The sequence below is a fragment of the Conger conger genome, chromosome 1 (assembly GCF_963514075.1).
Source record: "Conger conger chromosome 1, fConCon1.1, whole genome shotgun sequence".
Lineage (NCBI taxonomy): Eukaryota > Metazoa > Chordata > Actinopteri > Anguilliformes > Congridae > Conger > Conger conger.
The window spans coordinates 18,250,393-18,278,182 of record NC_083760.1 but is presented as its reverse complement, the minus strand read 5'-3'; the positions used below and the strand labels follow the sequence as shown (position 1 = coordinate 18,278,182).

The following is a 27,790-nucleotide window of genomic DNA, read 5'->3' as shown; positions in this document are numbered from 1 at the left end:
GTCTATAGCCTGTGTAGCTGTGCCATGATCGCAATGAAATCACATCTGGATAGTTGCTCAGAAATTTGAAGCGGCAGCAATCCCACCTTCGCCCCCTCCTCCTCCTGTACATGGTACTTTAAGGTCACACCATGGCTGGGCATTAAGGCTTTCAGTGAAACTGCAGCACAAGAGAACCTGTAACACCTGGGCTTTCAAGAACACAAATTACACAACATTAGGATCCTTAAAAACACAGCAACAAGTACCTCCCTCTTTTTTATTGTCTGTTCAAACATTTGCTCACAATTCAATAATTACAAAGATTTCAACTTTTGATTAAAAAAGCAGTAGTGTTTTGACAAATGAAGCCCCGTTTTCAGAGGCTGAACAGAGAGAGGGGAAAATAAAAATACAGATTACTGTGACAGGTATTAAGATGACACAAACTCGAGAGGTTTCCTTAAACTAATAAAATGTGCAAGTTTGATACAGTGTTTCTGAGAAAACAACAACCACCACTTGTAGTATGAAGCTATTAGCTTGTAAATTTAAGATACTGAAGTATAGATCTGATGTGGTACTGTCATATAAAATGGCACTGAAGGCACACTAGAGTGACAAAGTGGATATGCCAGCCAAGTCCTTAAATTACATGTGTCTGTACTGAAATATAGTCACAAACATCTGGATTGAATTTATAATACATGACAGAGAGAAAATATACACAAAACAGTACCACCAGGTGGAAAGGTGGATGAATGGCCGCACAGTGCACAGGAGCTAGTCTGTGCTACATGGTTCCTATGTAATTAATACATTAAAAACAGAAGGGACTGAGGGTCATGGTGAGTGGGGCCTCCATGCATTTCTACATAACAAACAGAAGCAGCAGCAGCTTGTGGTGAGCTGTAATAAGCCCTATGGATGATCCTGTCTATAACGCCCTGTGACACTAGGTCTGTTTCAGCACTTGACGCATTGGGCAGCCTTTTATCTACAGTAGATTGCTGCAAAGGCTGAGGCTAAAATATGAGTGTTACACAGCCTTATTGAAAACGATTGCTGACAGTGCCCAATGGTGTAGCCTGACCCTTACCAAGCCATGAATGACGAGCCCTTCCATTAACACGAGTCCTTCCTTTAACACAAGTCCTTCCTTCCTTTAACACAAGTCCTTCCTTCCTTTAACACGAGTCCTTCCTTTAACAAGCTCTAACTGTCGTAACATCACACGACTGTTGGGGAATACAGAAGAGGAAGAAAGCTAGCTCACTGTTCCGGAAAAGGTCACTTTCTTTTACGAACGCAGCGCTACACCGATACCCACTGTGACAAGTTAACATTTTTGCATATGTGTGCTATACATTTAAGAAGAAGAAAATATGCCTTGAAAAAGGTCTCTATGATTAGGGCAATTCATCGTCATTATTGTCATTATTTTATTTTGCCTCCCGTAATCCATGATCCCAAGGTTAATTCAGCTCCTTGCAGTTCTATGTATACATTATGTTTCAATGTAAAAAAAAAAAAAAAGAAGAAATCACTTGTGGGTAAAAGGATATGGAGAAATCCACTGAGCTCCAACACACTGAAGATTTTACCCTGTAGCTATAACACCTCTCGGTGGCCTGAAGAGGGCACCGTTTCACACGTTGACAGTCTGACTCTGGCACACTCGAACAGCACAGCGTCGGCACAGTGTCTGTGGTTCAGCCACGCCCAAACTCCCGTCCCAGGCCCATCACACTGACACTCACTGTCACATCCTGGCAGCTGCTTTCTCACAGCAACACATAAACACCAGAACCTAGAAAAGCTAGGTGGAGCCCTCTCACCGCCATGTCCATCACCAATGTGTGAAGAGCACAAACACAAGTGATCAAAATGGCCGCCAAATGACAGTTCGTCGACGGGTCTGATTAGAGGGGAACTGGCATTTTACGAATGCTGGCACCAACCCCTGATTTAACATAAAGCAACACTCCTCAAGGTTAGAGAGCATAATTAAATTAGTGGGGAAGGAACCAGGGGGTGGGGAGAGCATTGGGAAAACGGCGAGTCTGCTTGGCACTTTGCAGCAATAGAAGTTCAAGTTGCGCAGATGGGGGTGCGTCCTGTGTTCTCAGGGGCCGGGGGGCAGGGGAGGGGGTGTCAGGCGTCGAAGGTGGTGTGGTCGAGGCCGTCCAAGGTCAGCTGGCTGCGGTGGGGCGAGTTTGGGCTGGGCGGGCTGCTGGGGTTGGAGCTGTTGGAAGGGGTTGAGTGTTTGGTGGAGTCTGAGTCAGGCTGGAAGAGAGACAAACAGGAGGTGGGAGGTGAGCCATGATAAACAGATTACATTGCTTAATGTTGCAACAATGCCCGGACATGAACAGGGAGTTACCTCTCTCTCGTAGTCCTGGTCAGGATCGGAGATATGGCGGGATGACACTGCGCCGCTGAAGTCCCCACCCCCTGCAGGGACAACGCACGCACGCACGCATATACACAGACACAGACACAGACACAGACACAGACACAGACACAGACACACACACACACACACACACACACACGGATATACACACAGGCACACACACACGGATATACACACAGGCACACCCACACACACGCATGCACATACACACCCACACACACGCATGCACATACACACGCACACACACACATGCACGCACACATGCACGCACACATGCACGCACACATGCACGCACGCACACACACACACGCACACACACACACACACACACAGAGACACACGCAGACAGAGACAAACACGCAGACACACATAACAGCATTATCCACCAGTGCTGTGCAAATGGCCTTACTGAACAGTGTAATAATCTGTCGGCAATGTGTCTGAGCCTACACAGAGGATTACCACCAGAACTTGGCAACCTTGGACTTTCACTCTTTTAAAATAAAAATCTTTCAGTATAACCACAATCCTATACATTAGTAATCATTCTAATATATCACTTACAGCAGAGTATGTATAATACCATTAGCCAAGTACATTATCTTCGATTGCACTCATTTTTTTTGGTTGGCTTCAGGAAGTGATGGCACCTTTCACTTCCCAGCAAAATGTGCTTCAATGAGAGATTTTTAGGAGCGAGTGAACAACTTTGGTGCATGACAAAATAAATTAGAATATAAAGCTTATATTGTGAACAAATAAATTGAATATGTTTTCCTTTTATTAATATCAGCACGTGGTTCAAGTTTGAGAGACCAATTCAGCTATGATGTACAGTAAGCAGACGTCATTCTCAGTCTGACGGTCACCAAGCACAGTAAGCAGCTCAGGAACATTCTCATACAGTCGTATTCATTTGACATTTGACCTTGTGCACAGGAAGATTAGGCCAGTGTTTTTAATGACCTTTCAACTTCACAGATAACTATTACAAAACATTTTGCTTATATAGTTCGGTTGTTTAAAAAAATAATTTCCCTGTTCTACACATTCTTATGCAATGACCTCTATTGGTGGCATGCACACACACTATGAGAGCAGCACTGGCCAGTAGTAAAAACTGACCTAAAAGCTGGTCTGATTATGAAAAACCATGAATTACAAAATTAATGTTTGTACCCGTGTCTACTCAGCAATACAGTGCTACAGGAAACAAATCCTGACTGTGCACTCACCTGAGGCAGTGCGCGTGATGTAAGTCTTACTTCTCTGTTGCCTGGAGATACTGGAGACCGGGCGTGGCCGCTCTTTCGCAGACTCGTCCTGGGAAGAGGGCATCACGCTCTGCACCGACACGCAGAGACACGCCGTGAGTTTCCAACCGAAAAAAAACACCAACGCAAGCAGTCTAGACAGACAAACGCGCACACACAGCCACGCACCCATAAGCCAGGTTTCACAAATGAACCGCACTCGGTCAAAAAGCTTTGTTCTAACCAGGGTACGGGGAAGACAGAGGTCTGTAAAAGGCAGACCTGTCATCTTCCTCTTGTGAATGACCGTGACCATGCAAAAATATACCACATTTAAGAAATAATTGAATTAGTACATTGCCATTTGTAAATCCACAAATCTTAGTGATCATTAAAAATGTGGCAATAAGATTAAATTAGAGTATATTCGCAGGCTTCGGCAAAATATCAGGAAAAACAATAATGTGCCATAGAGCACTGGCTCCCCCCACTGGCAACTAGTGATCCTGCAGCCAGTTATTATTCTGTCCTGAGCCTGATCTGAGATTAGATGTAAATATGAATCTGCCCTGTGCTCGACTTTAAAGCACCTTAAATTACCCGGAAACACATGGCCACAGAAACACTTCAAAAGGTTTATGTACCTCAGCCTGTCAAACCACTGTTAATTCAGTAAACAATCTTATACATCGCTACATTTCTTAGCTAGTTACAAGTTCTTAGGCTGACAAAAAAGACTTAATTTTAAACACCTTGCTTGCTTGATAATGTGTGGTGTGTTTAGCTTGCCAGGTGCGATATATTGAGGTATGTTTAATGCACTTCCAGTTCTTTAATTAGCTTACCTAAATCAGTTGATATAGCTGCATTGTTTGCAAGCAAAAAATCTATACTCATCATGATAAAGCACTTATGCTTACAGAGAATTGTGATATTAACACAATTATCCTGTTTGGAGTAAACAGCAGTCCTGGCTAAGTATGATGAAAAGCTCATTTTAATGATGATAGGAAATCTGGACTCAGCGAACGGGATGAAGTAGGCTATGTGAGCACTGTGTGTATATAGCTCAATGTACTAAAATGTGGAACACTAATGCAACTACTTTTTTCAAACTCAGTAATTAGGCTATTTCTGTCTGGTAAGCTGTCAAAATGCTGTAATACCAATTAACAGAATGGCTGAAAATGAACAAAACCAGAACCGTGGTATCTGCAGACATAGGGTTTTATATACTCTCAACATTCTTATATACCCTAAACATTCTTTGGATGAGTGCAGACCAGTCAATTCTGCCGTATATGACACAGCCAACCTTTTTTCACTTAGGAAAAAGTTTATATTAAATGCTATGGCAAGTTATTATCAGAACATAAACTCTACCACAGGACCAGCAAGAAATATGTACCGCAATTGTTATATAGATTTAGGAATTAATCACGAAAACCAGTAGCTAGCTAGCCATTAACATTAATCAGCTCGTGAAAACAACAGGACCCCCCATCTTTACAGGTGTTACTGCTGTATCCATCACTGCTGTAACTATACCAGCAATCTAAACGAGACTCCCACCAGAAACGGATATGCATTGCTTTACAACCTAAGCACAGGTTTAAGGTCAGTGCACACATCGCGGCTGAGAACGCACATTCACAAACATTCACCAAACTGCTTAGCCCCTTTGATAGTTACACCGCTGGACAGGAGGAAAAGAAACGGCACACAAATGAAAGGTGGTCACAAAAAGAAAGGAGGCAGGCAAGAGGGAAGGAAGGGGGGGGGAGGAGTGAGGGAGTGCTAGCCTACCCTTCCTAAGGAGGAGGTGGAAGGAGAGGAGGAAGAGGAGGAGGAGACCTGGGGCAGGCTCTGCAGAGAGGAAGGCTCTTTCTGGAGATAGATTTCAGCAGAGATAGGACTCATGTGATAGACGTGCTCAAAGTTGGTTGGAGGAGATATCAAAGCATGGTGTCGGGAGGATGAGGGGGAAGGAATTTCACTCTGCTACGCCGACCAGAGGAGAGAACACACAACAGAGAGAAGAGAAAGCGAAGTGAGAGGTACGGGTTAAGTCTAAAAAAGGAGGAAAAAGACGAGAGAAAAAAGGGACAACAAAAAAAGAAAAAAAAGAAAAAGTAACATCAAGGAGCTTGGACTGCAGTGCCTAAGCGTGCATTCTGAAACTGCTAAATGCTCTCTCTTCCATACAAACCAGTTACAGCTCAGAACATCTCCATCCTCACAGTCATAACACCCAGAAGCCTCTACGGCTACAGCCAGCCCAGAGAGCTGAGGCACTCCCCCCCTCCCTACCCCTGGCCAGCAGGTATTACCAGAGGCAGATCCATTAGGACCTGCATGCCATCCCCTGGGCCCATGTGTGCCACGTGGTTGAAGTTGATTGGGTTGGAGATCATCTTGGACCTCAGCTCTGGGTCCCTCAGCATCTCTCTGTCGAGTGCAGAAAGTAAGCCCAGGTTTGTAACGTGTATATTTTATTTTCCCCGATTACCATGGGGTCAGCCAAAGTCAATGGCAGGGTGAGAGCAAGCCTGGGTAACTCAGAATGACAGTCAAGAGTAACTAAGTTAGTGACAGGGTGAGAGCAAGTTTGTGTATGTCAGTTACAGAGTAACTGTAAGGTAGTGAAAGGGTGAGTCAACTAGTGCAAGTCAGAGACAGGGTAACTAAGTAACAGGGTGACAGTAAGCTCATGTCATTTGTCAACAGGGTGAGAAAGCCATGTGAAAGTGAAGAGAATAGAACGTAAGTCAGTCTTGGTAACAGTAAGTAACAGAACCATGTCTAAGTCAGTAACAGAGTAAGTGTAGAATCTAAGTCAGTCTATGTAACAGTAAGTAACAGAATACCCTGTGTAACCCAGTCACAGAGTGAGTGTATAGACTGTAAGTCAGTCTAAGTAACAGTAACAGAATACCCTGTATAAGTCAGTAACAGAGTGAGTGTAGACTAAGTCAGTCTAAGTAACAGTAACAGAATACCCTGTATAAGTCAGTAACAGAGTGAGTGTAGACTAAGTCAGTCTAAGTAACAGTAACAGAATACCCTGTATAAGTCAGTAACAGGGTGAGTGTAGACTAAGTCAGTCTAAGTAACAGAGTAAGCGCTGGTCACCTCCTCTGCTGCAGACGCTCCTCCTCTGGCACTTTGAAGAGGAACTTCCTCTTGCTGCGTGTTCTCACCATCAGCTTCTTGCTGTTGTCAGAGGTTTCAGGGATTGCCAGGTCTGAGCTCTCTGCGGAGAGAAAGAACAGGGTTACAGAGTCATCGCCCTGGAGTCTCGTCCAGGCTTGCTGGACACCATCACATCAGAGGCCGTGACACAATCAAGCTGCAATTTTCTATGGTAATCCCTTGCTTGCACAATTACCCCCATCACTAAGCTGTTTTGATCTTACAATAGCTTTGTAATTAAATGGTAAAGGATAACTGCAACATTTTCAGCCAACAAGGACACTAACTGCACGCCGATGAATCCCTCTGCTTTATGAAGCTCTATGCACAGTGTGCTGAGGAAGTGTGCTGCCAGAGGCTATTTGGTTTAACATAATAAACATGGCTGTGCCTGAAACTGCATACTAGCAAACTAGTTAGTATGTTGAAAGAGTATGTGAATGTGTTGAGTAAAAACCATACTATACATCAAATAGTATTCGAAAAAGACCAGGATACTACATGCGGTGAAATACCATAGTAATGTCAGAAAGGCCATACTTTTTTCTTGCATGCTAAAGCTGCATTACTGTAAGTAGACTGAATGATATTATACATATACTGTGTAGTATGCAGTACATGTCTCGTGTCTCTGAGTGCAGGATCTGCCAGTTCTGAGCAGACTATGGGAAGTAAGCAGTCAGTAACTGGAGGTGCAGCTGGAGTCCAGAACAGGAGAGAGAGCGGATGCCCTACCAGGGGAGGAGCTGGTGTTGAAGTAGATGAGGCGGGGCTGCTCAGAGCCCAGCAAATTTAGACTGCCCTCCACGTTCAGAGGACGGATCTGAGGAGAGGAGACAGGTTAGGAAACACACAACAACACACCCGCGCAGGCTAGAGCACATACACAGGTAACATGGAACCGCTTATTTTACATGCCTGGTACCCACCTTTCTAAGGGAAATGGTCTGGACCCATTCGGTGGTGTTGACGTCAAAGACGTCGATGCCATAGTCACTGTAGACGGTCAGGTAGGAAGGGTTTGAACCTGAAAGGGGACAATACAATCACAGTGATGGAGGTATTTTATTTTAATACCCGTCTTTCAAAAAAGGAGAGAATTCTGAGAGAAAATAACAGTACACCTAAAATCCTCACACAATAAGACTTGCTGCTCCTCTTCATACACCTTTGTAAATTAGCTGACTCAGGGAAGGGTAGAAAGCCCCACAATTTAGTCAGAAGGCTTTCAGATGTTTTTCATATTCAGCTGTAATGTGCCATTGTCGTGCCTCATGAACACATGAACTATTAGTGCAGCGATTTCTATATGTAACCATTTCAGCATAAACCAAGCATCGTGCAAATGAAGCATTATTTCATTACATTTGCAGCGTGCCCTCTCTGCCCTTCCACACCTACCTCCAGCTGCATTAAGTGATTGGATTCAGCGCATGCACATCCTGTCTGTCTCAGACCTGCCTACTCTGCATTCTGTACAGCACCGCTGGAGCTGCAAGGCTGAGGAAGCTCAGGTCCTGCGCTAGCAGTTTTAACGGCACTGATGCTCCCCCAGCCCACCCCCCCCCGGCTCAATTGTAAATGGTAGCCATTTATATAGCGCCTTTATCCAAAGCGCTGTACTGATGCTTCTCATTCACCCACACACCCACACACACCCACACACACCCACACACACCCACACACACACACACACACACACACACACACACACCAACGGCGATTGGCTGCCATGCACGGCACCAACCAAGCTCGTCAGGAGCATTTTGGGGGTTAGGCGTCTTGTTCAGGGACACTTCGACACAACCAGGGCGGGATCGAACCGGCAACCCTCCGACTGCCAGACGACCGCTCGCCCCCAAAGGCTAGAACTGGCATATGAGAACAGAAAGGGGGCGTACGAGAACAGAAAGGGGGCGTACGAGAACAGAAAGGGGGCGTACGAGAACAGAAAGGGGGCGTACGAGAACAGAAAGGGGGCGTACGAGAACAGAGAGGGGGCGTACGAGAACAGAAAGGGGGCGTACGAGAACAGAAAGGGGGCGTACGAGAACAGAAAGGGGGCGTACGAGAACAGAAAGGGGGCGTACGAGAACAGAGAGGGGGCGTACGAGAACAGAAAGGGGGCGTACGAGAACAGAAAGGGGGCGTACGAGAACAGAAAGGGGGCGTACGAGAACAGAAAGGGGGCGTATGAGAACAGAAAGGGGGCGTACGAGAACAGAGAGGGGGCGTATGAGAATAAAGAGGGTGCGTACTGCAGGCGACGGGGCTGGCGGGCCACATGAGCTCCTGGGTGCGGGAGCGCCGGCCCTGCTGGTCCACGTACACGCCCAGCTGGCTGAAGCAGAGCAGGAACTCCTCGGCGCCCACCTCCATGGCGTGCAGGGCGTCCAGAGGCTGCTGGCTGAGGAAGGCCAGCGTGGGGTCGGAGGGGCTGACCAGGCTGACCGGGGAGGACTCCCCCAGCAGGGTGAGCAGGGCGAAGCCGGAGGGGTAGCCCATGCAGAGGCGGTCGCGGACGATGCCCAGCCACTGGGCCACGCCCGGCGCCTGCACCTCCCACAGCTTCTTGTGGTGCGGCTTGGTGCGGGTGATCTCGTAGCACAGCACCTGCCTCTTGACGGCGGCCAGCAGGCAGGGGGGCCCGCCGGGCCGCAGGTTGCCCGTGACGAGGGCCTGGCAGCCCTTGGTGTCGGGCAGTTTGATGTCGAAGGCGCCCTCGGCCCCGTCCAGCGCCCCCCAGGGGTGGAGGTGCACGTGGCGGTTGCGGCCGCACAGGAGGACCACGATCTTCTCTTTGGGGATGAGCTCGATCTGCTGCACCTTTTTACAGTCCGACGCGCGCACGATCACTGCAGGCACAGGAGCGCAGGGTCAGACCAGAGCGCGCTTTACAGACAGACCGTACCCTGTTACCTGAGCTTTCCTTCTCCTTATTAACTGTGAGAGTGAGAGATTAAAGACCCAACTCATATACAGGGTGTTCGAGTTAAATGCCAAGAATAAATGTCATTTGCAAAAGGCATCATCTTTACAATTTACAGAAATCTGACAAAGTGCTAAGGACGCATACAGATTTGACTCTTACCATCTCTCGTGACTTCCACCACGTACAGGCCTTCCTCAGTGCCCAGGGCTATGCGCTCTCGGTCTGTGAGAACAGTGGAGAAAGACATGAGTGTGGTGTTAGTGCGGCTGATGTATTACAGTTTTTCCGGTATTTTAGGCAACCTCAATCCCTTCATTTCCATTTTGATTCAAACACGGTTCAATTAGGCAGGAAAACGGACAGCATAAACCCACAAATATTTTGAGCAATGGAGTTACCGGGAATAAGGCACTCAGATATACTCAGTACTGTGCAGTAAACAGAAAGTCCCATCCCCTTCATACCTTGAACTGTAACCAATTTAAGTGAAAATAACACGCAACTCATGTTGATCTAGGGGGGGTATTTCATGAAACTGGATTACTGAGTTGAGAGAACTGTGCCGAGTAAAACCTGGAAGAGCATTTCAGAGGGTTCTGGGCTTTCAGTCAGTGCAGTTATCCAGCTCACTCTAATGCTGCTTTGCGAAATAACCCCCAGGAGCCTTAAAACAGAGTTGGGGATAATTTAACTGAGCAGTAATGGGAATAAATGTATTGAAAGTAAAGAGGCTGCAGCTTGTTTACCCATAGTTTAATTTACCCAGACTACTTTAACCCTTTCAGTCCCAAGAGAGCCAAGCATTCAAGCATAACTACCGTAAAATCCCAAGAGTACCATTTGGCACTCAACCTTATACCTTTTTCAACCAATCAAAATTACTGCAATACGATTATTCTGGGCCCCTATTAAAACCAGACTAAATTCTCTCAACTTTCTCAATTTTCTCAACCAAAGTAAAAACCCTTGTGATTTGGGCGGAACCACTCCATATTGGGCTTGGGACTGAAAGGGTGAAGTGTGTGAGGCTCTGATAACACACAGCGCCCCCCCGCCCTTCCCGGGTAATAACCACAGCACTGCGTCTGTTGGACGTCTGCTGTCCTTGCTTGACTGCCAGTGAGTGTATAATCTCATCAAGCGCTGTGGTGAATTTGAATTGTATTTTTCATTCAAAATGACTGCATTACTTCAATGAGACAAAAACACAGCCCTGAAAGGAATACCAATGGCCTCTAAAGTGTATTTATGCCAAAAATAACAGGAATACAATTTAATGGATTAAATGGCAAGCATGAAACTGTACAAAGAACCAAGATAAATATGTTCAATGCATATATCCATAAATTGAATCAAATTTGAACCAATGGTTAAGAAAGTAACAACAGTTTGAATTGGCTCCCGAGCAGCAAAACATTATTTTATTCTCCTCCTCCTTGGGCACAATTCTCTCTATTTGGGTCTCACGGAATGTTTCCTAGATTACTCAATTTTTTCCCACATGTGGTATGGGCTCCAGGCCTTTGGTATTTAAGGTATTTAAAAACATTTCATTCTTTCCAAATAAGGCTAATAAGGGCCACCGTTTTATTCCGCACTCAGAAAATTCACGCATGTGAAACGGAACAATTTGTATCTATCAAAACCGAAGCAAACACGCCTGCCGATCAGAGACATAAACGTCATCCACCCAGAATGCGCCTTCAAAACTGACTTATTGATTCCTGTTTCCTGTTTAAAAGGGAAATGCAAGTCACTTTGACTAAGATTTGAAAATGAGGGGGAGGTGTATTCAACAAAATCTAAATGAATAACTGATTAAGCATTTAGCAAGCATTCCTCCGTTTAGTTCCCAAAACTTCATGAGTCAACAGGAAGCCTATTCTCAGTACCATAAAATGGTATAAAATACTGATCACCAGGGTATGAATAAAAAAAAAATTAAAAAAAATAAAAATAAAAATAATAATAATAATAATAATTGTACTGTCCAGTTAGGATAGTAACATTTAAATGTGCATAGCATAAATAATTAATAGCAGTGTTTAAGTTTTATTTTATGACTGTGGAAATTAGTTGGGTCTAATGATCAGTTATGGAGCACCGGTGTTTGGGGGTGATGCGGTTCATTAGCGTGTTGCATTTAACTGAGAGATTGTGCGCAGGTGTTCACTGTGTGACGCCAGGACTAGAGGGATGCCACGGTTAGTAATATGTGCTTAGTGTAACATTTAAATTTGATTTTCGACAATTAGTGATTATGTTTGTAACTAGTTATTACGAAAATGCATGTATATTTGTTCATTTGTATTCCAGGTTTCACAATCTGCTTGAATGTTGAATGGTGTCTGTACCCCTCTGTCCAGCCCCTCGGTCGGCATTAGTAGACCGCACAATAATAATAATAATAATAAAGGTTTTAGTAATGGTTAGAATAATATGTTAAAATATTTGAATTCATCTATTTGAATTAATCAAGTGCACTTCTTTGGCTAAATAATCTTTTTCAGTTATGGTTTGTCAAGGGTATGTAAGGAAATATTAAGGCCACTACACTGTACTTGTCTTCAGGGCTGCAGGCATATTCCGCACACAGCAACCAGCTAGCCGAACAAAAAAGCTAAAAGCTTTTTGTCATTTATCCTACAAACGTATTTCTGCTATCCCACGCAGAGATATTTGACTTCAATCAATGGCATTCAGGCTACATATTTGGTCACGCTTTTTAAGCAGTGTGTTCCTATGGAGCAAGCACGACTGACATTGTTCCTAGTGAAGGCATGGTGGTCATACACCGACACCCAGGGGGGCCAGAGTGGGGGAGAACAGTAGACGACCCAGGTCCCAGTCAGGAAGGGACACGAACACTGAAGCGCGAAGCCACAGACGCAGGGCCTTCTCCAGGCCTCTCCCCGGGGCGGAGCCCTTACCCACGATGGCGGCCGACAGCGTGGTCTTGATGGCGGGCAGGCAGCTGTCGTAGGCCTCCTGCGGCACGTGCACCACGCGGTTCTTCAGCTTGTTGTTGTTGAGGAAGTTCTGCAGGCCCTCCAGGATGCCCACCCACTTCCTCTTCTCCGCCTCGCTCTCGGCCAGCACCAGCAGGGACACCGTGCGCGGCGGGGAGCTCAGCAACGACGACGTCACCTGCCACGTGACACAGGGAGACGAGTGAGGGCCGCTCGGCCGACGCAGGGGAAGCCTCTACCAGAGCATTCCACCGGCAACTGAGACCGTGTGCCTCCATTCAGACAGAAAACAGACAGGCGGAAACACCGCCACGTCATAGTCACCAGGCCCCAGCGGCCGACTTACTCTGAATATACAGGGGACGTCTTTGCGAGCGGCATGGATGACGTCCGACGGCAGGACCGAGCTCACAGAGAACTCGTCATCTCTGCAGAACACAGAAACACAGTCGGTGTCAGAGCTCTTGGACCTACGACCATCACTCCATGGGAACGCTGCGTGTGCACATTATAACCGCCACTCACCAAGATCTATTTGTTACATTACATTACATTACATTAATGGCATTTGGCAGACACTCTTATCCAGAGCGATGTACAACTAAGTGCAAAGTGCATACCCATAACCAGGGCTAAGTGCGCTGAAAGACTCTAGAGGGAAGTTTAAGAAGCTTAATGAGAAAGAGTGGAGAGGGGCTCACCTGAGGTCCAGCACCTGGCTGGCCACTACGCCCGGCTGGGTGGACTTCCCCTCAGGAATATCGTACAGGAAGAGCTTGCAGTCGCACACCACCGCATAGGCCCGCTGCCACCCCTTCTTCACCCCCGTGGGCTTGGGAATCTGAAAGCCCAGAGGGACGAGCTTCTCAAATACATTTCACTGCTAGCACAAAGCCAACATGTACACCTTTCCAACAGCAGCACAGTTCTATGGCATCAATAGGTAACGGAACATCCCATTCTTCAGATTGCAAAAGGAAACGGCTACTCTGGCCTGAGAGGAAGACTGAAGATACACCGATACATTAAAATGCTGTAGGCGAGGACCAGCCGAACAGGACCAGTAAGAAAACTCACTGAAAACCCAAATTCTCCCCCTTGAACTCAAAGCAAAACAAAATCTGTTCTTCCCATTCCTGTGGTGGGTAGAGTCTACAGGCTACGGATTTCTGTATGACTAGCACCACTCTGGGGCAGAAGACCTCTTGATGACACCCGCAGTGCAAGGGCTCCTGGGAATTGGGGTCCAGAAGCAGGCAGCCTCAGTGAATATACCTCAGTGAGGAGAAAACATGGAGGATTCCCCAGTGTAATACACAGCTACACGGACACACAACAATGACTCTCACCCTGACAGATCCTTTGTAGGCCGTCCCGATGCCCCTCTGCACATCGATGCCCAGGGGCCTCTTGGCCTGCTCTGGGGGGATGGGGCACACCAGGGGCGCGTTGTCCTTACAGGACACATGGCAGATGAACGAGCACACTGGGGGCGAAAGGCAGAACATTCACAGGGCGGTCACCCAAAAATGTTCACATCAGTAGCACCAAGAACAATACTGCTGTCAGTTCCAGATTTACTTCAGTCCTCCTTTTTTCAGTTTCTAATGCTTTAGCAATTACTCCCTTTTTTCCAAACTAATGAAAAGCAATTACCACGGTAAATGGACTGAATTTATGTAGTGATTTTTTTCAACAACTAAGGCTACACAAAGCACTTTACAATTAATGCCTCTCATGCACTCATTCGCACGCACACAGCAACGGACTGCTATGCAAAGCGCCAACCGGCTCATCCGGAGCAAGTGAGGTTAGGCGTCTCTCTCAGGGACCATGACCAGCACTGACGAAGAGGGCAACCTTACTACCGATGTAGTGAGGAGCAGACGTCACAGAGCGCTGTCTCTGAACCACGCAATTTAACCTGCATCTACACGCATCTCTGAGCTGAGAGTCCTATGCGAATCCAGGAGGGCTTTGAGCGAGGCCCCCGGAGGCAGACTCACCTTCGCAGGCGTAGCCCTGGCGGATGAGCCCCACCATCAGGGAGGTACAGTGGGTGCACTGGGTGGGGCTGGAGAAGGTCTTTATGCTCAGCTGGTGAGCTTTAGGCTGGAGGCAAAGACAGGGCCGTCAAACAGGGAAAAGCAAAATGGCTTCAGCACGCACAGGAACCCACAGAGTTAGTGAGCAGATATCACTGCCCAGGCACAGCTGCACAGTGAAGGACAGGACAGCATCAACATGTTACGGCTGCACGGTATGCGGAGCTGAATTCTTTAAGTGCAATACGAACAACCGCTACCTGAAGTGGTAGTAAACAAAGGCATTACACATGATGGCCACTGATGTTTGGCTGTTTACTACTGCATCAGGTATGATAAAAAAAGACAAGAAAAAGAAAGATCAACTATACACCCCATGGCGATTTCGATATATTGTGCTGCCCTAATACACTGGAAACTGCAGCCTGGAGATAAGACGGTGCACTGTTCCAGTGCTGTACGTTCCACTGCCTAATGCATCACTGCCTAAAGCCATTCCCCCACCCGCATCTGGGGACACAGAGGCTACTGATGGACATTGACGATGTCAGATGATGTCACAGGCTGTGGCCGGAGATGAGGCGGGCGTACCTTTGGGGCCGTCAGCAGCGATGAGTGATAGGCAGGGGAGGCGGCAGCGGGAGCAGCTGGCGGGGGCTTGACTGGTTCCTGTGTGAGAGAACAGACCTCCATAGTCAACACAGCTGCACCGGGGGGCACGCCCATACTCTAACACGGGGGTATACATCACAAAGCAGGGTTACCGAGATAGCTGGGTAAGTTCACCGAGTAAAACCCCGAACAGTCATTTTTACAGTCCGTGTTCCGGTTTTGGAAGGGTGCCGGGTTTTACTCTGTGAGCTTACCCAGCAAACTTAGAAACCCTGCTCAATGATACACTGCCGAGCTCAACAGATAAGCTGGCAGGAAGTGGTTGGACAGAGAGAAAGAGACTCGATTGGGGGCTGTAAGGTCACACGACGCGACGGACACTCACGTCCTGATCCACGGCCGCTGACGGGGAGGAGGGGACGTCTGCCTTGGAGGCCGTGGAATCGAGCTCGCAGATAGAGCTGGGCTGGAGGGGAGAGACGAGGGAGACCGCTGCATTAAGAGCGGACTGGCCCACACAAACTGGACCGCCGTCCCACCTCAACCAGGTGTGACGCTAATGCGAAAGCTGGGTTTGACTATTCCAGTTGCAGCTCTTGCCATTACCTAATTTTACCAATAGGGGGCACCAGTTAACCCATTTCTGTTGATACAGCTTCCACAAAAAACACAGCAAACAGCACAACACAGCAGAAACACAAAGGGTAGGGACAGCACTGATGGGCGTGAGGATAATCAGCGTGCTAGATTTTCACCCTCTGAAGTCAGCCCTTGAAGAGAATGGAATGCAGGAGATTACAGAGCACACAAGTATGATTGTCCTACTTACAAAAAACACGTAGTGTAATTAACGGAGCGTGCAGCCTGAAAGCTATATGCCACTTATGAAAATGCACCTTACCTTAACAAATCACCATGAATATTCTCAGAGATCATTTGTCAAGTGTTTATAGAATTTTGTCAACAATACAGATTCTTGGCCAAAAATAATAATTTCCTTCCAATAGGAGTGAAAAAATGTTTTCTGCCACACAGAAACGCACTGAGAATATTCATTTAGCCTGTCATTCACTGGTATTTTTCTCACTAAATAAATATACAAAATTAATTTGCCTAATTTGCCATGATTAACATGGGTATTAGTTATTAGTCATCAACTAAGCACGCTCAAAATTGGACAACACTAAGGGCCAGGACAGTAATAAACACGTTATTTACTGTTAGACCCAGTAAAGCGCAACTTGATACAAAACTGTATTGGTGTCCTTAGGGGTTAATGGCCAGGGGAACTTACTGCAAACGGCAGCGGCACTAGTGAAATCATCCAAATTACTATCCTACCCACGAGCAACTAAAGATCAGCAGGGATAGGGAGTGAACCACTGATTACTGTCAGGAACGATACTACAGAAAGTGGCGGGAGGGGTTACTGCAGGAGGAGCTCCGTCTAGCCAACTTACTTCATCCCAAAACGCTAGCAGAGAGGACGCGGATGAAGAGACACAGTCCTTTTTTGGTAACAGATGCGAGGGACAGAAATAAAATCATGTTGCTTTGAGTGGCTTTTTAACTTCTGCATGAGTCAAACAACACTGGAGCAAAAGGAAGCCAGGGAAAGAAGACGCAGTCAGGCTGGTGCTCGTAATGGGCCTCTGCAGTGCAGTGCAGTCCAAAGGGACTCAAACCTTTATCTGCTCCAGGTTAAAAAAAAGGATCAGAAACAGCTCCAAACTTATGGGTAGGACTACTTAACACTGGAGGAGCTGAAAAACAGCAAATATGAGAACCACTTAAATGAGCCAATCCCGTTGTCCCATGATGCAGTCTGCCCGCCGACCGACTGCCCAGCCTTGCCCTCCCAGTACAAGCAAACAACCACAGATGACCTTTTTTTTTTTTTTTTTCTTGAGAAAGGGAAACAGCAGGTCAGGCACAAAACGAGCTACCTCTGAACTGTAGTTATTTATGCTTAACATAAGAAAACTTACTAGACAACCCCCCTCGACCCTCCAAACAGTGCTCTTGTCAGAATCTGAGGGTGACTGGGAAAGTACCCTCAAGAGAAACAGTGCAGCAGTATAGGGGCAGTGTTCCCATTTCTCACACAGGCACCAGTTTAATGTCTGAAGGGGAGGGCACATGAGGCCTGATGAGATGGATTCTGGAGCACATTCTCTTTGATCTTGCATATAATATGCACGTCAGGGGAACTGCTTGTATTGCAAGAGCCTCTCTGTTTTATAAACAAGATGTGTTGCATTAAGCCAGAGTAACCCCAATTACCCTAATTAGCCGGTCCTCTCTGAAGTATATGCAAATGTGGGAATAATTAGACAATGTGGGAAAGCAATGGGAGGATAGAACAGGGGCAAAATTAGACTTACTCTGAAAGTGAGGTCGTGGGCGAGTGGGGAGGTGTTGAAGTATTCGAAAATGGACTCCTGGAAGTCTGGGAGCTTCAGACCTACATGTAAAAAGGGCGGTTATGACAGCACTGCCACCTGAAAATCACAGACACTCAAAACAAGCTCTAACATGTCTAATATGGAGACTGAGCCATAACACTACAGCGTGTACTTTGCATGTCTACTGGAGTCGTACAAAACTCAGCCAATGTGCTGAAGGCCAGAGCAGCAGCACGTTAAGAGTCTGAGTACAGCCGAGTACTCACCTTTGTCTGTGCGAGTCCGGCTCTCCTCCAGCTCCTTCTTCAAGCTCTCCATCTGCTCGGCCATCTCCCGGTTCTTCGCCTCAGAGTCCTTCAGCTTGCTGAAAGAGCCGAAGCAGGGGTCAAGACAAGGGTCAAACTCTACCCCTGAATTAGAGAATTAACTACAGAGACAGACAGAGAGACAGAGAGAGAGACAGAGACACACACACACACACACAGAACATGCACGTTTACTCAGTGCTGACCTCTCGAAGGAGATGTTGGAAGCCTTAACCTTGCGCAGGTCCTCCTGCACTAACTGCTTGGCCCTGATCTCTGCATCCAGCGCAGACTGCAGCTCCAGGCGGGCGGACATGTCCAGCTTCTGACTGCGACGCACTTTCCACAAGGGATCCTGGGTAGGCCAGGGGAAGGGCAGAGTGTCACAGGGCTGCACTGCATCCCACCGACGGAGAGCTGCATCATCATACCCACCTCCTCAAAGAAACCACTAAAAATGCCGCTAGGTTGAGTGATTATGGATCGGTGTCACAGGGAATGTATAGTGTGTATATGTTAGCCAGGGAGTGTAAGAACCCTGTTACATTGGGAGCATATAGAGAGTATACATTACATAGGGACCACAAAAAAAGTGCATATGTTCGGGAGCATATAATGTTACATAAGGTGCATATAGCATGTATATGTTAACACAGTTGGCATGTAAGATTCTTTCAGGAAGCAGGGTCGAAAACGGCTCCACACGTGGTGCATTTTCTTTCGACCACCTTTGGAAGCACAACAGCATCTTTCAGTTCACATGTTATTCCTACACAGCGCGTCACAGTTAAAACAGCGGCCATTCAGAGGGATGGGTGAGGCCTCCTTGGATGCAGAGGCCATGATGAACGGCAAACTGCGAAGCTGGTATGGCACGAGTCCACTGGCTGATATCGCTGCAAACACGCATGCACAAAATGGCATCCAGGACATCACAGGGGATGAGGAGGAAATGTTGGATTATCATCACATATTTCCAGATAAATCATCTTACTACCCAAGAGAAGAGAAATCACCAGAGGAGGGGCAGAAGTCAATGGCCTCGTTCTCACACACCTCTTCTGGCTCAACAACTTTGGTAACAGACTGCACTCACAGTGCAATCTGTTTACAAGTTTATAGTCATATATTGAGCACCTTTTAGACACATTTATCTTCAGGGACTATATATCAGTGATGGCTCCAGAGCTGAAAATCGACAAAGCAGAAAACATCCGCTCAATCTAATTATTGGTCTTGACCTACTTTAAATCATTTCACTTGATTAAAAGGTTGCCAATGATCTCACTTGGCAGGTAAATACACAGCTTCTTTCTTCACGCCATGTTAGGCAGATCAAGTAATAATTTAATTTTACAAAGATGTTTCATACACTACCAGTAACCATATTTTTGTCACTAGGACATCTCCACGATTGTGTAGGCCCATGTAATTTCATTAATGCATTAAAACATTGTTTTTACAGCATCAAGATTGCACTTAAATTGCATAATTTGAGCATTGTAGATATTTTCCATGAATATTCTCAGTGTGTGTGTGGCGAGAAAAGCGCATACATGTATCCACAATTTTTTACAATGTTGATTGAAATGTGTACAATTATGAGAGCAAATAAGAGTTTTATTTCTTGTTTTATGTAATTGAGGGGAACTGGTTACACCTGATGGTTTTAAGTACTGCGTGACTTAATCACATTGTTAATCATTGTAAACCAATAACTAATTTAAGGGCATGTTTTCTGCCTCCTCGATTTTCAGCTCAGGAGCCACCACTGCTTTATATAAATGCAATAATTTGTTGTTTAAAAACAGGCAGGGTTTTTCAAGTTGAGTTTTCAAGTCAAATTGACTGGAAAGTGGAACTCCCTATTTTGGTGCCGTGCGAACGAGACCGTTGTCATCTCCGAAGTGATTTCTCAGCAAGTCAGACCCACCGAACTGGCAAATTGAATGCATCCTGCATATGAACGGGCATTACTGAAGAGAAAAATCAGAGCACAGAGCATTGGAACTCTGGGAGCATTCATTCAGCCCACAGCTTCTCTTCATGGGAGCTGCAGATGTCATGGACTTCAGGTGCTTAATGCTAAACCACTCCTGAGATTGCCAGGCCTCAGGAATGTCCATTGCTGGGCAAACCAATTTGCCAAAAGAGCGCCACAGTTCGCAGTCCTAAAACCTGGCAATTAGTAAGCATTTTTTGAGCCATGGGTTCCCTCGACTTTCATGTTTTGTTCTACGAGTTAAGTTAGGTCCGTTACCATCTGAACCGTGTATTTCTAAGCTGCTATGTGCCTTCAAAAAAGCGAGTTGCTAACAAGTTGCTACATTGAAACTACAACAGTCACATTCGACCAGCCTCCACTAAAGTTTACCGCCATAGTTTCAATATAGCAACTTGTTAGCAACATATTTTTTAAAGCACATAACAGCTTCAAAATATTAACAGCTGCAACTTAACCCAGGAGAAACGTTCTTAAGCTTACGTTTTCTGGCAGAAATCCCTATGGGAAAAACAGTTGGAAGTCTATCAAGGGAACCCATGGCGGAAGGAACTTCTGGGTTTGCCTACAAAAAGACGTCAATCACTGTTGCACTCTATTGGCCAAACAGACTGAACTAGCAGCCAGAAACTTCATGTCACATGCGCAGCTGCCAATGAAAATTGAGCAATTTTGTTGTAGCCATGCAGACGGGAGAGCTTCCCCTTCTCTGCCCACCACGTCAGCCTGCCACCGAAAGCACAGTCAAGCCTTATATCAGACACACACTCCGGTCCGGCCTCTGACAGAGAAAAAGAACATTCAAATAATACCCAGTTATCTTTGCCATTTTCAAATATATACTTTGCTACCCTGCCAGTACTACTACACTCATTAACTGAATGAAAACCATTATCTGTCATGCATGAAGTCTAATCTCGAAAGGGGAGATGCACATTTTGTATAAATTGTGGGGGTTTTAGCCTGTCTTCTGTCGTATTTTTGGCAGTTACACAATTTAATAACAGGAAATCCAGTTGAGATATGAGCTATGAAAAAGTACAAAATTAAAAACAGGATTTATACACCTCCCTCAGAGCAGCAGTGTCATAATTCTTTGAGAAGACGGCTTGTTTTGTTTCAGTAAAGTTTCGACTGGAATTTCTTGGCAAAGGTAATCAGATGAGCACTAATGATTAGGATGGGATTTCAGTGAAAGGCCAATCAGCACACACTGGTGTCTCGGGAGGAGACGCGGCCCGGCCCATGGAGAATCAGCCTTGTCCTCCCGTGCTGATTTTAGGAGGCAGGTTTTGGGGCGCACTCACCAGCTTGTCCCCGCCATGGGGGAGCAGGGACCTCTGAAAGGGGCTGTTAACTCCTGAGCCTTGCTGGGGTGGCAATTAAGATAACAAATGTTTACAAGCATGCACAAGGGTCTGGGTGAAAAAGTAGAGCCAAGCAGGATACCGTATGAAGGTATTTAAATCAAAACTGCCTCGCAGAGTTTGACCTTACAGCCTGTACAGTACTATTTCACTCTGAACCTCAACAGGTAAAAGCATTAAAAAAAAAAACAAAAAAAAAAAAAACACCTCAAGTATTTCCCACATCAGAACTGACCGAAGGTTACACACATTCAGTTCAATCTAATCCGTTTTGAGGCTTCTATAAAGTTACAAAATAGACCATATTGAGTTTTGAGTATTGAGTTGAGGAGACTTGTTGTCTCCTTTCTAATATTGTTTTACCTGACATTAGAATGTTCAGTTTTTTTGCAATGTATGCAAACAAAATTACAATTACAAAGGAAATTATCCTTCAACTGTAAATAAACCACTATTACCCATCGTGCAACTAACATGGGGGACCCAGAAGAAAGCCCACTTCACCAGAACCCTCCGATATGAAGTCTTGAGCTTCCCCTTACATAATCCCCCTTGCTCCTGCCCCTCTCCATCACCATGACTACAGCAGCTGTGTCCTGAGGGCAGTGCAGGCTCCGGGGCCTCCTGGAGTCACAGATTAATGGTAAAGGAGGAGGTGGGGGGTATCTCACCATGGGTCTGGAGCCCAGGCTGGAGCTCCGGAGGGACTCCAGCTCCTCGGTCATCTTAGAGGCCAGGGCCTGCAGGTAGCCCCGCGCGTCCTTCTCATCGCTCACCCTGCAGGGTCACAACACACGTTATACAACACACACACGTCACACAACGCACACGTCACACAACACACAGCATACCATACACAACACACACTATGCACAACACACACGTCACACAACACACAGAATACCATACACAACACACGTCACACAACACACACGTCACACAACATACCATACACAACACACAATATACACAACACACACGTTATACACAACACACGTCACACAACATACCATAAACACACACAATATACACAACACACACGATATACAACACACACACACTACACACAACACACACGTCACACAACACACACTATACATAACACACAGCATACCATAAATACACACAATATACACCACACACATTATACACAACACACACGATATACACACCACACACGTCACACAACACACAGCATACCATACACAACACACACGATATACACAACACACACGTTATACACAACACACACGTTATACACAACACACGTTATACCCAACACACACAACATACAACACACACACACTATACACAACACACACAGTATACAAAACACACATTATACAACACACACATTACAGACAACACACACATCACACAACACACAAATACAACACACACAGCATACTTTATACAAAACACGTTATACACAACACACGCATTATACAACACACATTATACACAACACACACGTCAGACAAGAGACTCATTATACATACACTGTATACTTCATACACACATTAAACACACACATTATACTCAATGTACAGCATACTTTATACACAACACACACATTATACAACAGACAGCATACTTTATACACAACCCATGTAACACAAAACATACATTATATACACACACACACAAAGCACAGCATGTTACACAACACACACATTATACACACACAGCATACTTTATACAGAAAACATACATATACTTTATACACAACACACACATCACACAACACGTATCACATATGTGATACACACGTCACACACACATGCGTCTCTTTTACACACACACACACACACACACACACACACACACACACACACACACACACAACATTAATTTAAAATTGACACAAGGTTTTTTTCAGGTGCTACATTTCGTAAAAAATGGAAGTGTCTCCTACACATAAAATGCCCGAAAAAAAAAAAAAAAAAATCAACCGTTTAGTCCTAGCATATGTAATTATCCTAAAAGCATATATAATTAAAGATTAATAGTGTCTAAACAAGAATACAATTGTGGAAAAAGTAACATTTAAACTGTCAGCTCAGTCAATACACTTTATATTATAATGTACGGGAAAACTCAAAGCAGAGAAATACTGTGAGCAAGACCACCCTCAGACTCCGGCAAACTGCAAAAAACCCCCACGAGCTGCTACACATAAATCCTACATGGTGAAACATTATCAGGCCTTTTACAGAAAATATTATAGTTCCATGTCATATTTCCCTGATAAACAGTCAGATTAATAGTTACTCCCCAGGGTACTGATTGACAGGCTTATTAGCGCAACTAACTGAACGTAGCGGCGCGCTACATGTGCTAATAATGGAGAGAGAGTGAGAGAAGTCCGCGTGGGCGAGCGACACTTGATGGGTCGCAGTCTGCATTCTGGCGGAAATTGGACTTATGTCGTCGTCCCCCGCCCGCGCAGGTCAATTTCGCACAGGCCCCCCTTCCCCTATGACGTCACCGCGCGAACCCCCCGCCATTTCACCGTCCAATCTGGTTTTAGCATCAAGCTCAGGCTCAGCACAGTCTAAGCTGTGTGAGAACAGGAGAACCAAGTTAATCTGTGGACAGCAGTATGGCATGCGCTACGGCTAGCATGCTAAACACCCTCATAATTAAAATAGGTTTTTCCAAAAAAAGCACATCCAGCAGAACGCGCTTGCGTGAGACGGAACTCTGGAAAATGCCACTGCTGTTTGGCGAGGCTCAGAGCAGACCGGTGTGAAATACTTTTCTCGATTGATCTTTCCTGGTGTAACTGAGCCAACTGAGAGGACCAGAAGGCAGTGGGTAGCACTTTTTAAATAGCATCTCATTGGTGCCAAGCTCAGTGAAGCATAGAAAAGCATTTGAATCCTGTATTTGACCCAGGTCTGGCTTGGAGGCGGGGTGACGGCAGTGGGACACACCCAGGGGGTGGCCTCCACAGACACAGACACACACAGACAGACACACAGACAGACACACAGACAGACACACAGACAGACACACACAGACAGACACAGACACACACAAGACACACACAAGACACACACAAGACACACACAAGACACACACAAGACACACAGACAGACACACAGACAGACACACAGACAGACACACAGACAGACACACACAGACACACACAGACACACACAGACACACACAGACACACACAGACACACACAGACAGACAGACAGACACACACAGACACACACAGACACACACAGACACAGACAGACACACACAGACACAGACAGACACAGACAGACACAGACAGACACAGACAGACACAGACAGACACAGACAGACAGACAGACACAGACAGACACACTCACCACTGGATGATCTCGGCGATCTGTGCCTCCCAGTGCGCCACACTCTCCTTCTTGGCGGCCAGGTCCTGCAGCTCGTCCTCCAGCTGCCGGTTCTGCGCGGTCAGCTTATCCACGAAGGTGCACAGCTGGACGGAGCGAGAGACGGGGACGGGCGTGAGTATCAGCAGAGATACTCCGATTAGAAATACGTCAGGTGGCTAGCATTAGCCTTAACGCTCACATAAACGACCAACAGTTAGCAAACGTTCCATTCATTGAGAATAGCTGTGCTGTGGATTACGGGTCATTTCACTACAAAGGAGTGCTCAGCCACATATCTCCTGTTGACGAATCTGGAATAAAAGTATCTCTGTTATCCCACTGCGAGTGGAGCACCCCCCCCCCCGCCCCGCGGACGCTCACCTTGTCCGACTCGCCGGTCAGCTTGCGGTTCTCCTCGCTCAGCATGGCCCTCTCGCGCTCGTACTTCTCCTTCAGCGTGCCCAGCGCCTCGTCCATCTCGCTTTGCCTGCGGAGAACGGCATGGAGAGCCTCACCACCCGGCCGTCCGCAGCACACAAACCCAGCGCACTGGAGAGCAGGACACCAACCCGCCCGCGACACAATGCCCCCTTTATGACCCCTCGGTCGGCGTCTCCGCTGCGCTTAACCGCTCGCCCCGCTTCCCAAGGCCACGCTGCTCCGGGACTCACCGCTCCCTCTTGGACTTCTCCAGCTTGTCCTTCAGCATGAGCAGCTCTTTGTGCAGGGACAGCTGCTGGCCCTCGGAGTCGTGAAGCTCCTTGCGCAGGTTCTTCAGCTCCGTGGAGTGGGAGGTCTCCAGACGCACCAGCTCCTCCTCGTAGAACAGCACCTTCTTGTCCAGCTCAGACTTCACCTTGGAGAGCTCCTGCTGGGACTCCGCGCTGAGGCCAAAGGTCCGCCCGCTGCCCTGCTTCACCTGGGGTAGGAGGGGTTGACGGGTCAGAGGAACAGTCAAAACCTCCAGTGTTTACAGTGTGGGGTAATGTGATGTCTTTTAGCGCAGGGGGGGGTGGAATAGCTTTCTGATGCATTTGTAATGTATCGCTAATGTATTTACTTCCTTGTTGCATGGTCAAAAAAATCTGCATTAGTGTTTTTCCTTTAATGTTTTTCTTTCCTGGGGAACGCAAATGAAAATTAGCTAAGGCGCTAACTCTGAGCAACGGTTGTGACAGGCCCCTATGAAATAAAACAACAGTAAAGAACACCAGCGAGCCCTTTCAGAACTCAAAGGTCTAAGAAGGCAGAGGACCATTGCCCTTGAAAAAGGGCGTGTGCCGCTGAGCTGCGGGAATGCGGTGGTTTTATGTTGCTGTTGGTGGGCCCTGGTGGTGCGCAGAGAGCTGGGCGTGTGCGCATTGCAGAGCGTGCCAGAGCCTGCCCCCTGCAGAGAGCTACTCCCCTGTAAACCCCCCCTACCCCCTCCACCAAACGCTCTGAACTAGTCCTGGGCTATCGTGCATAGCACGTTCTTCACACACGACTGAACCCCTCTGTGCCTTAACAACACCCCCCACACACACACACACAACTCCACAGGGCCACAGGGAGCAGGGCCCTCGCTCCAAAAACACAGCCATGAGGAGAGGAACATCCCTTTCCCCCATACAAAACACACCACTCTCCCACTGTGTAATAAAGCGCTAACTCTGAAATTATTTTATTCACAAATAACTGTGTGGCTGTGCTGCCAGCAGGTAGCACAGGTAACACAGCAAGGCTCCTGACTCAACTTCTCACTGGAAGACCTGCACCAGGCAAACAGCCACAGTAATAAGGCCTGGAATGACCAGCAGGAGTCACCCGCAGGTTGGGTCTACTACCACATTTAAATCAGAGCCCAGACCATCTCTGTATAAACTAACCAGTCTGTGACCCAACTACTCTGATTCAATTTCCTGTGTTCACACTGAATTTGCACAGCAGGGAGAGGGCACTTGCTGACGAAACACAGACACAGACACACATCCGCACGGACGCACCCACATGTCCGTGCACACAAACACACGCAACAGATACCGAGGCACTTAACAAGGGCACATGGCCTTGTTTAACCATCTTGTCCTTACGATCTGGTGTCAGCCGTAACGTCTAGAATGCGCATATCCACGTCTACCCCAGCCAAAAAGCCGCATTCCTATTGATTTTCAGTCTTGACATTGCTAAAGCGATAATGGAACACAGAGCTTTTTTTCATTGTTTGTATTTTAATGGAGCAGTGTTCAATTTAATTATCCCAGACAAAAAGCAGAATAATTGCAGAGTACAGACAATACCCAGCTAGGGACCCACGCAGCCCATATTTCATGAAGGCTGGCTGGATTACTGAGCGTTTCAGTGCGGATCATTGCCCTGATCCGGCTCCATCACCCTGCCTGGCTGCGCGCACAACCGGGCTGTTTAATTTACTGCCGCGAGTAGCAGGACAGAAGCTGCTGCCGGTGGGCAGGAGATTCAAGACGGCTGGACTCCCCACGGACACCCCACGCGCTCAACCCAGAGAGCTTTCCAGCGTCGAGGCTGAAGCCTGAGAACCCCACCGGGTTGGGAGAGACTACTTTTCCCTGCCAGTTGGAAAGTCGTTCCAGGGAGCATGCGAGGAGAAGACTGCAGAGTAACGAAAGAGCCAGGAATGCTGTGGCTTTGTGTTACCCCCCTACCCCCGAATCTGCAGTGCGAGGGCCTTTTTTGGGAGGGACGGAGGGAGGGAGGGAGGGGCAGGGGTCTCGAACCTTCAGCGACTCCAGCTCGCTCTCCAGCTGCTTGGAGTAGCTCTCGCTGTGCTCCCTCAGTTTGCGCTCCTTGGATGCCTCTGCCTTGGCGTCTTCCAGCTGAGCCTCCAGCTACAATGGACAAACAGAGCGATCGCACATTAGCATATCCTACCCTGCACACACCCCTTACACTGCGCAACAATGCCCAGATCTGCATACAGGACAGAAGA

General features: G+C 46.8%; 1 protein-coding gene across 4 annotated transcripts in view; it reads right to left on the bottom strand.

The window, feature by feature from the left end:
- Positions 1 to 245: 245 nt before the first annotated feature.
- The window catches only part of cdc42bpb (CDC42 binding protein kinase beta (DMPK-like)), a 74,576-nt gene continuing 47,031 nt past the window's right edge, over positions 246 to 27,790 (bottom strand). Inside the window, exons 13-38 of one of the 4 annotated variants that reach the window (XM_061219112.1) lie at positions 27,579 to 27,689; positions 25,515 to 25,762; positions 25,225 to 25,330; positions 24,823 to 24,947; positions 22,149 to 22,254; positions 21,418 to 21,480; positions 18,315 to 18,463; positions 18,070 to 18,167; positions 17,783 to 17,862; positions 15,784 to 15,864; positions 15,378 to 15,455; positions 14,748 to 14,853; positions 14,091 to 14,227; positions 13,443 to 13,582; positions 13,088 to 13,169; positions 12,703 to 12,919; positions 9,932 to 9,994; positions 9,099 to 9,695; positions 7,770 to 7,867; positions 7,576 to 7,663; positions 6,781 to 6,901; positions 5,979 to 6,096; positions 5,455 to 5,649; positions 3,631 to 3,739; positions 2,363 to 2,433; positions 246 to 2,265 (exon numbers count right to left, since the gene is read on the bottom strand). In XM_061219112.1, coding sequence (XP_061075096.1) covers positions 2,134 to 2,265; positions 2,363 to 2,433; positions 3,631 to 3,739; positions 5,455 to 5,649; positions 5,979 to 6,096; positions 6,781 to 6,901; positions 7,576 to 7,663; positions 7,770 to 7,867; positions 9,099 to 9,695; positions 9,932 to 9,994; positions 12,703 to 12,919; positions 13,088 to 13,169; positions 13,443 to 13,582; positions 14,091 to 14,227; positions 14,748 to 14,853; positions 15,378 to 15,455; positions 15,784 to 15,864; positions 17,783 to 17,862; positions 18,070 to 18,167; positions 18,315 to 18,463; positions 21,418 to 21,480; positions 22,149 to 22,254; positions 24,823 to 24,947; positions 25,225 to 25,330; positions 25,515 to 25,762; positions 27,579 to 27,689 — 3,519 coding nt within the window. In that variant the 3' untranslated portion in view covers positions 246 to 2,133. The remainder of the gene's footprint in view (positions 2,266 to 2,362; positions 2,434 to 3,630; positions 3,740 to 5,454; positions 5,650 to 5,978; positions 6,097 to 6,780; positions 6,902 to 7,575; positions 7,664 to 7,769; positions 7,868 to 9,098; positions 9,696 to 9,931; positions 9,995 to 12,702; positions 12,920 to 13,087; positions 13,170 to 13,442; positions 13,583 to 14,090; positions 14,228 to 14,747; positions 14,854 to 15,377; positions 15,456 to 15,783; positions 15,865 to 17,782; positions 17,863 to 18,069; positions 18,168 to 18,314; positions 18,464 to 21,417; positions 21,481 to 22,148; positions 22,255 to 24,822; positions 24,948 to 25,224; positions 25,331 to 25,514; positions 25,763 to 27,578; positions 27,690 to 27,790) is intronic. The other 3 variants (XM_061219129.1, XM_061219121.1, XM_061219139.1) reach the window with 3 other exon arrangements.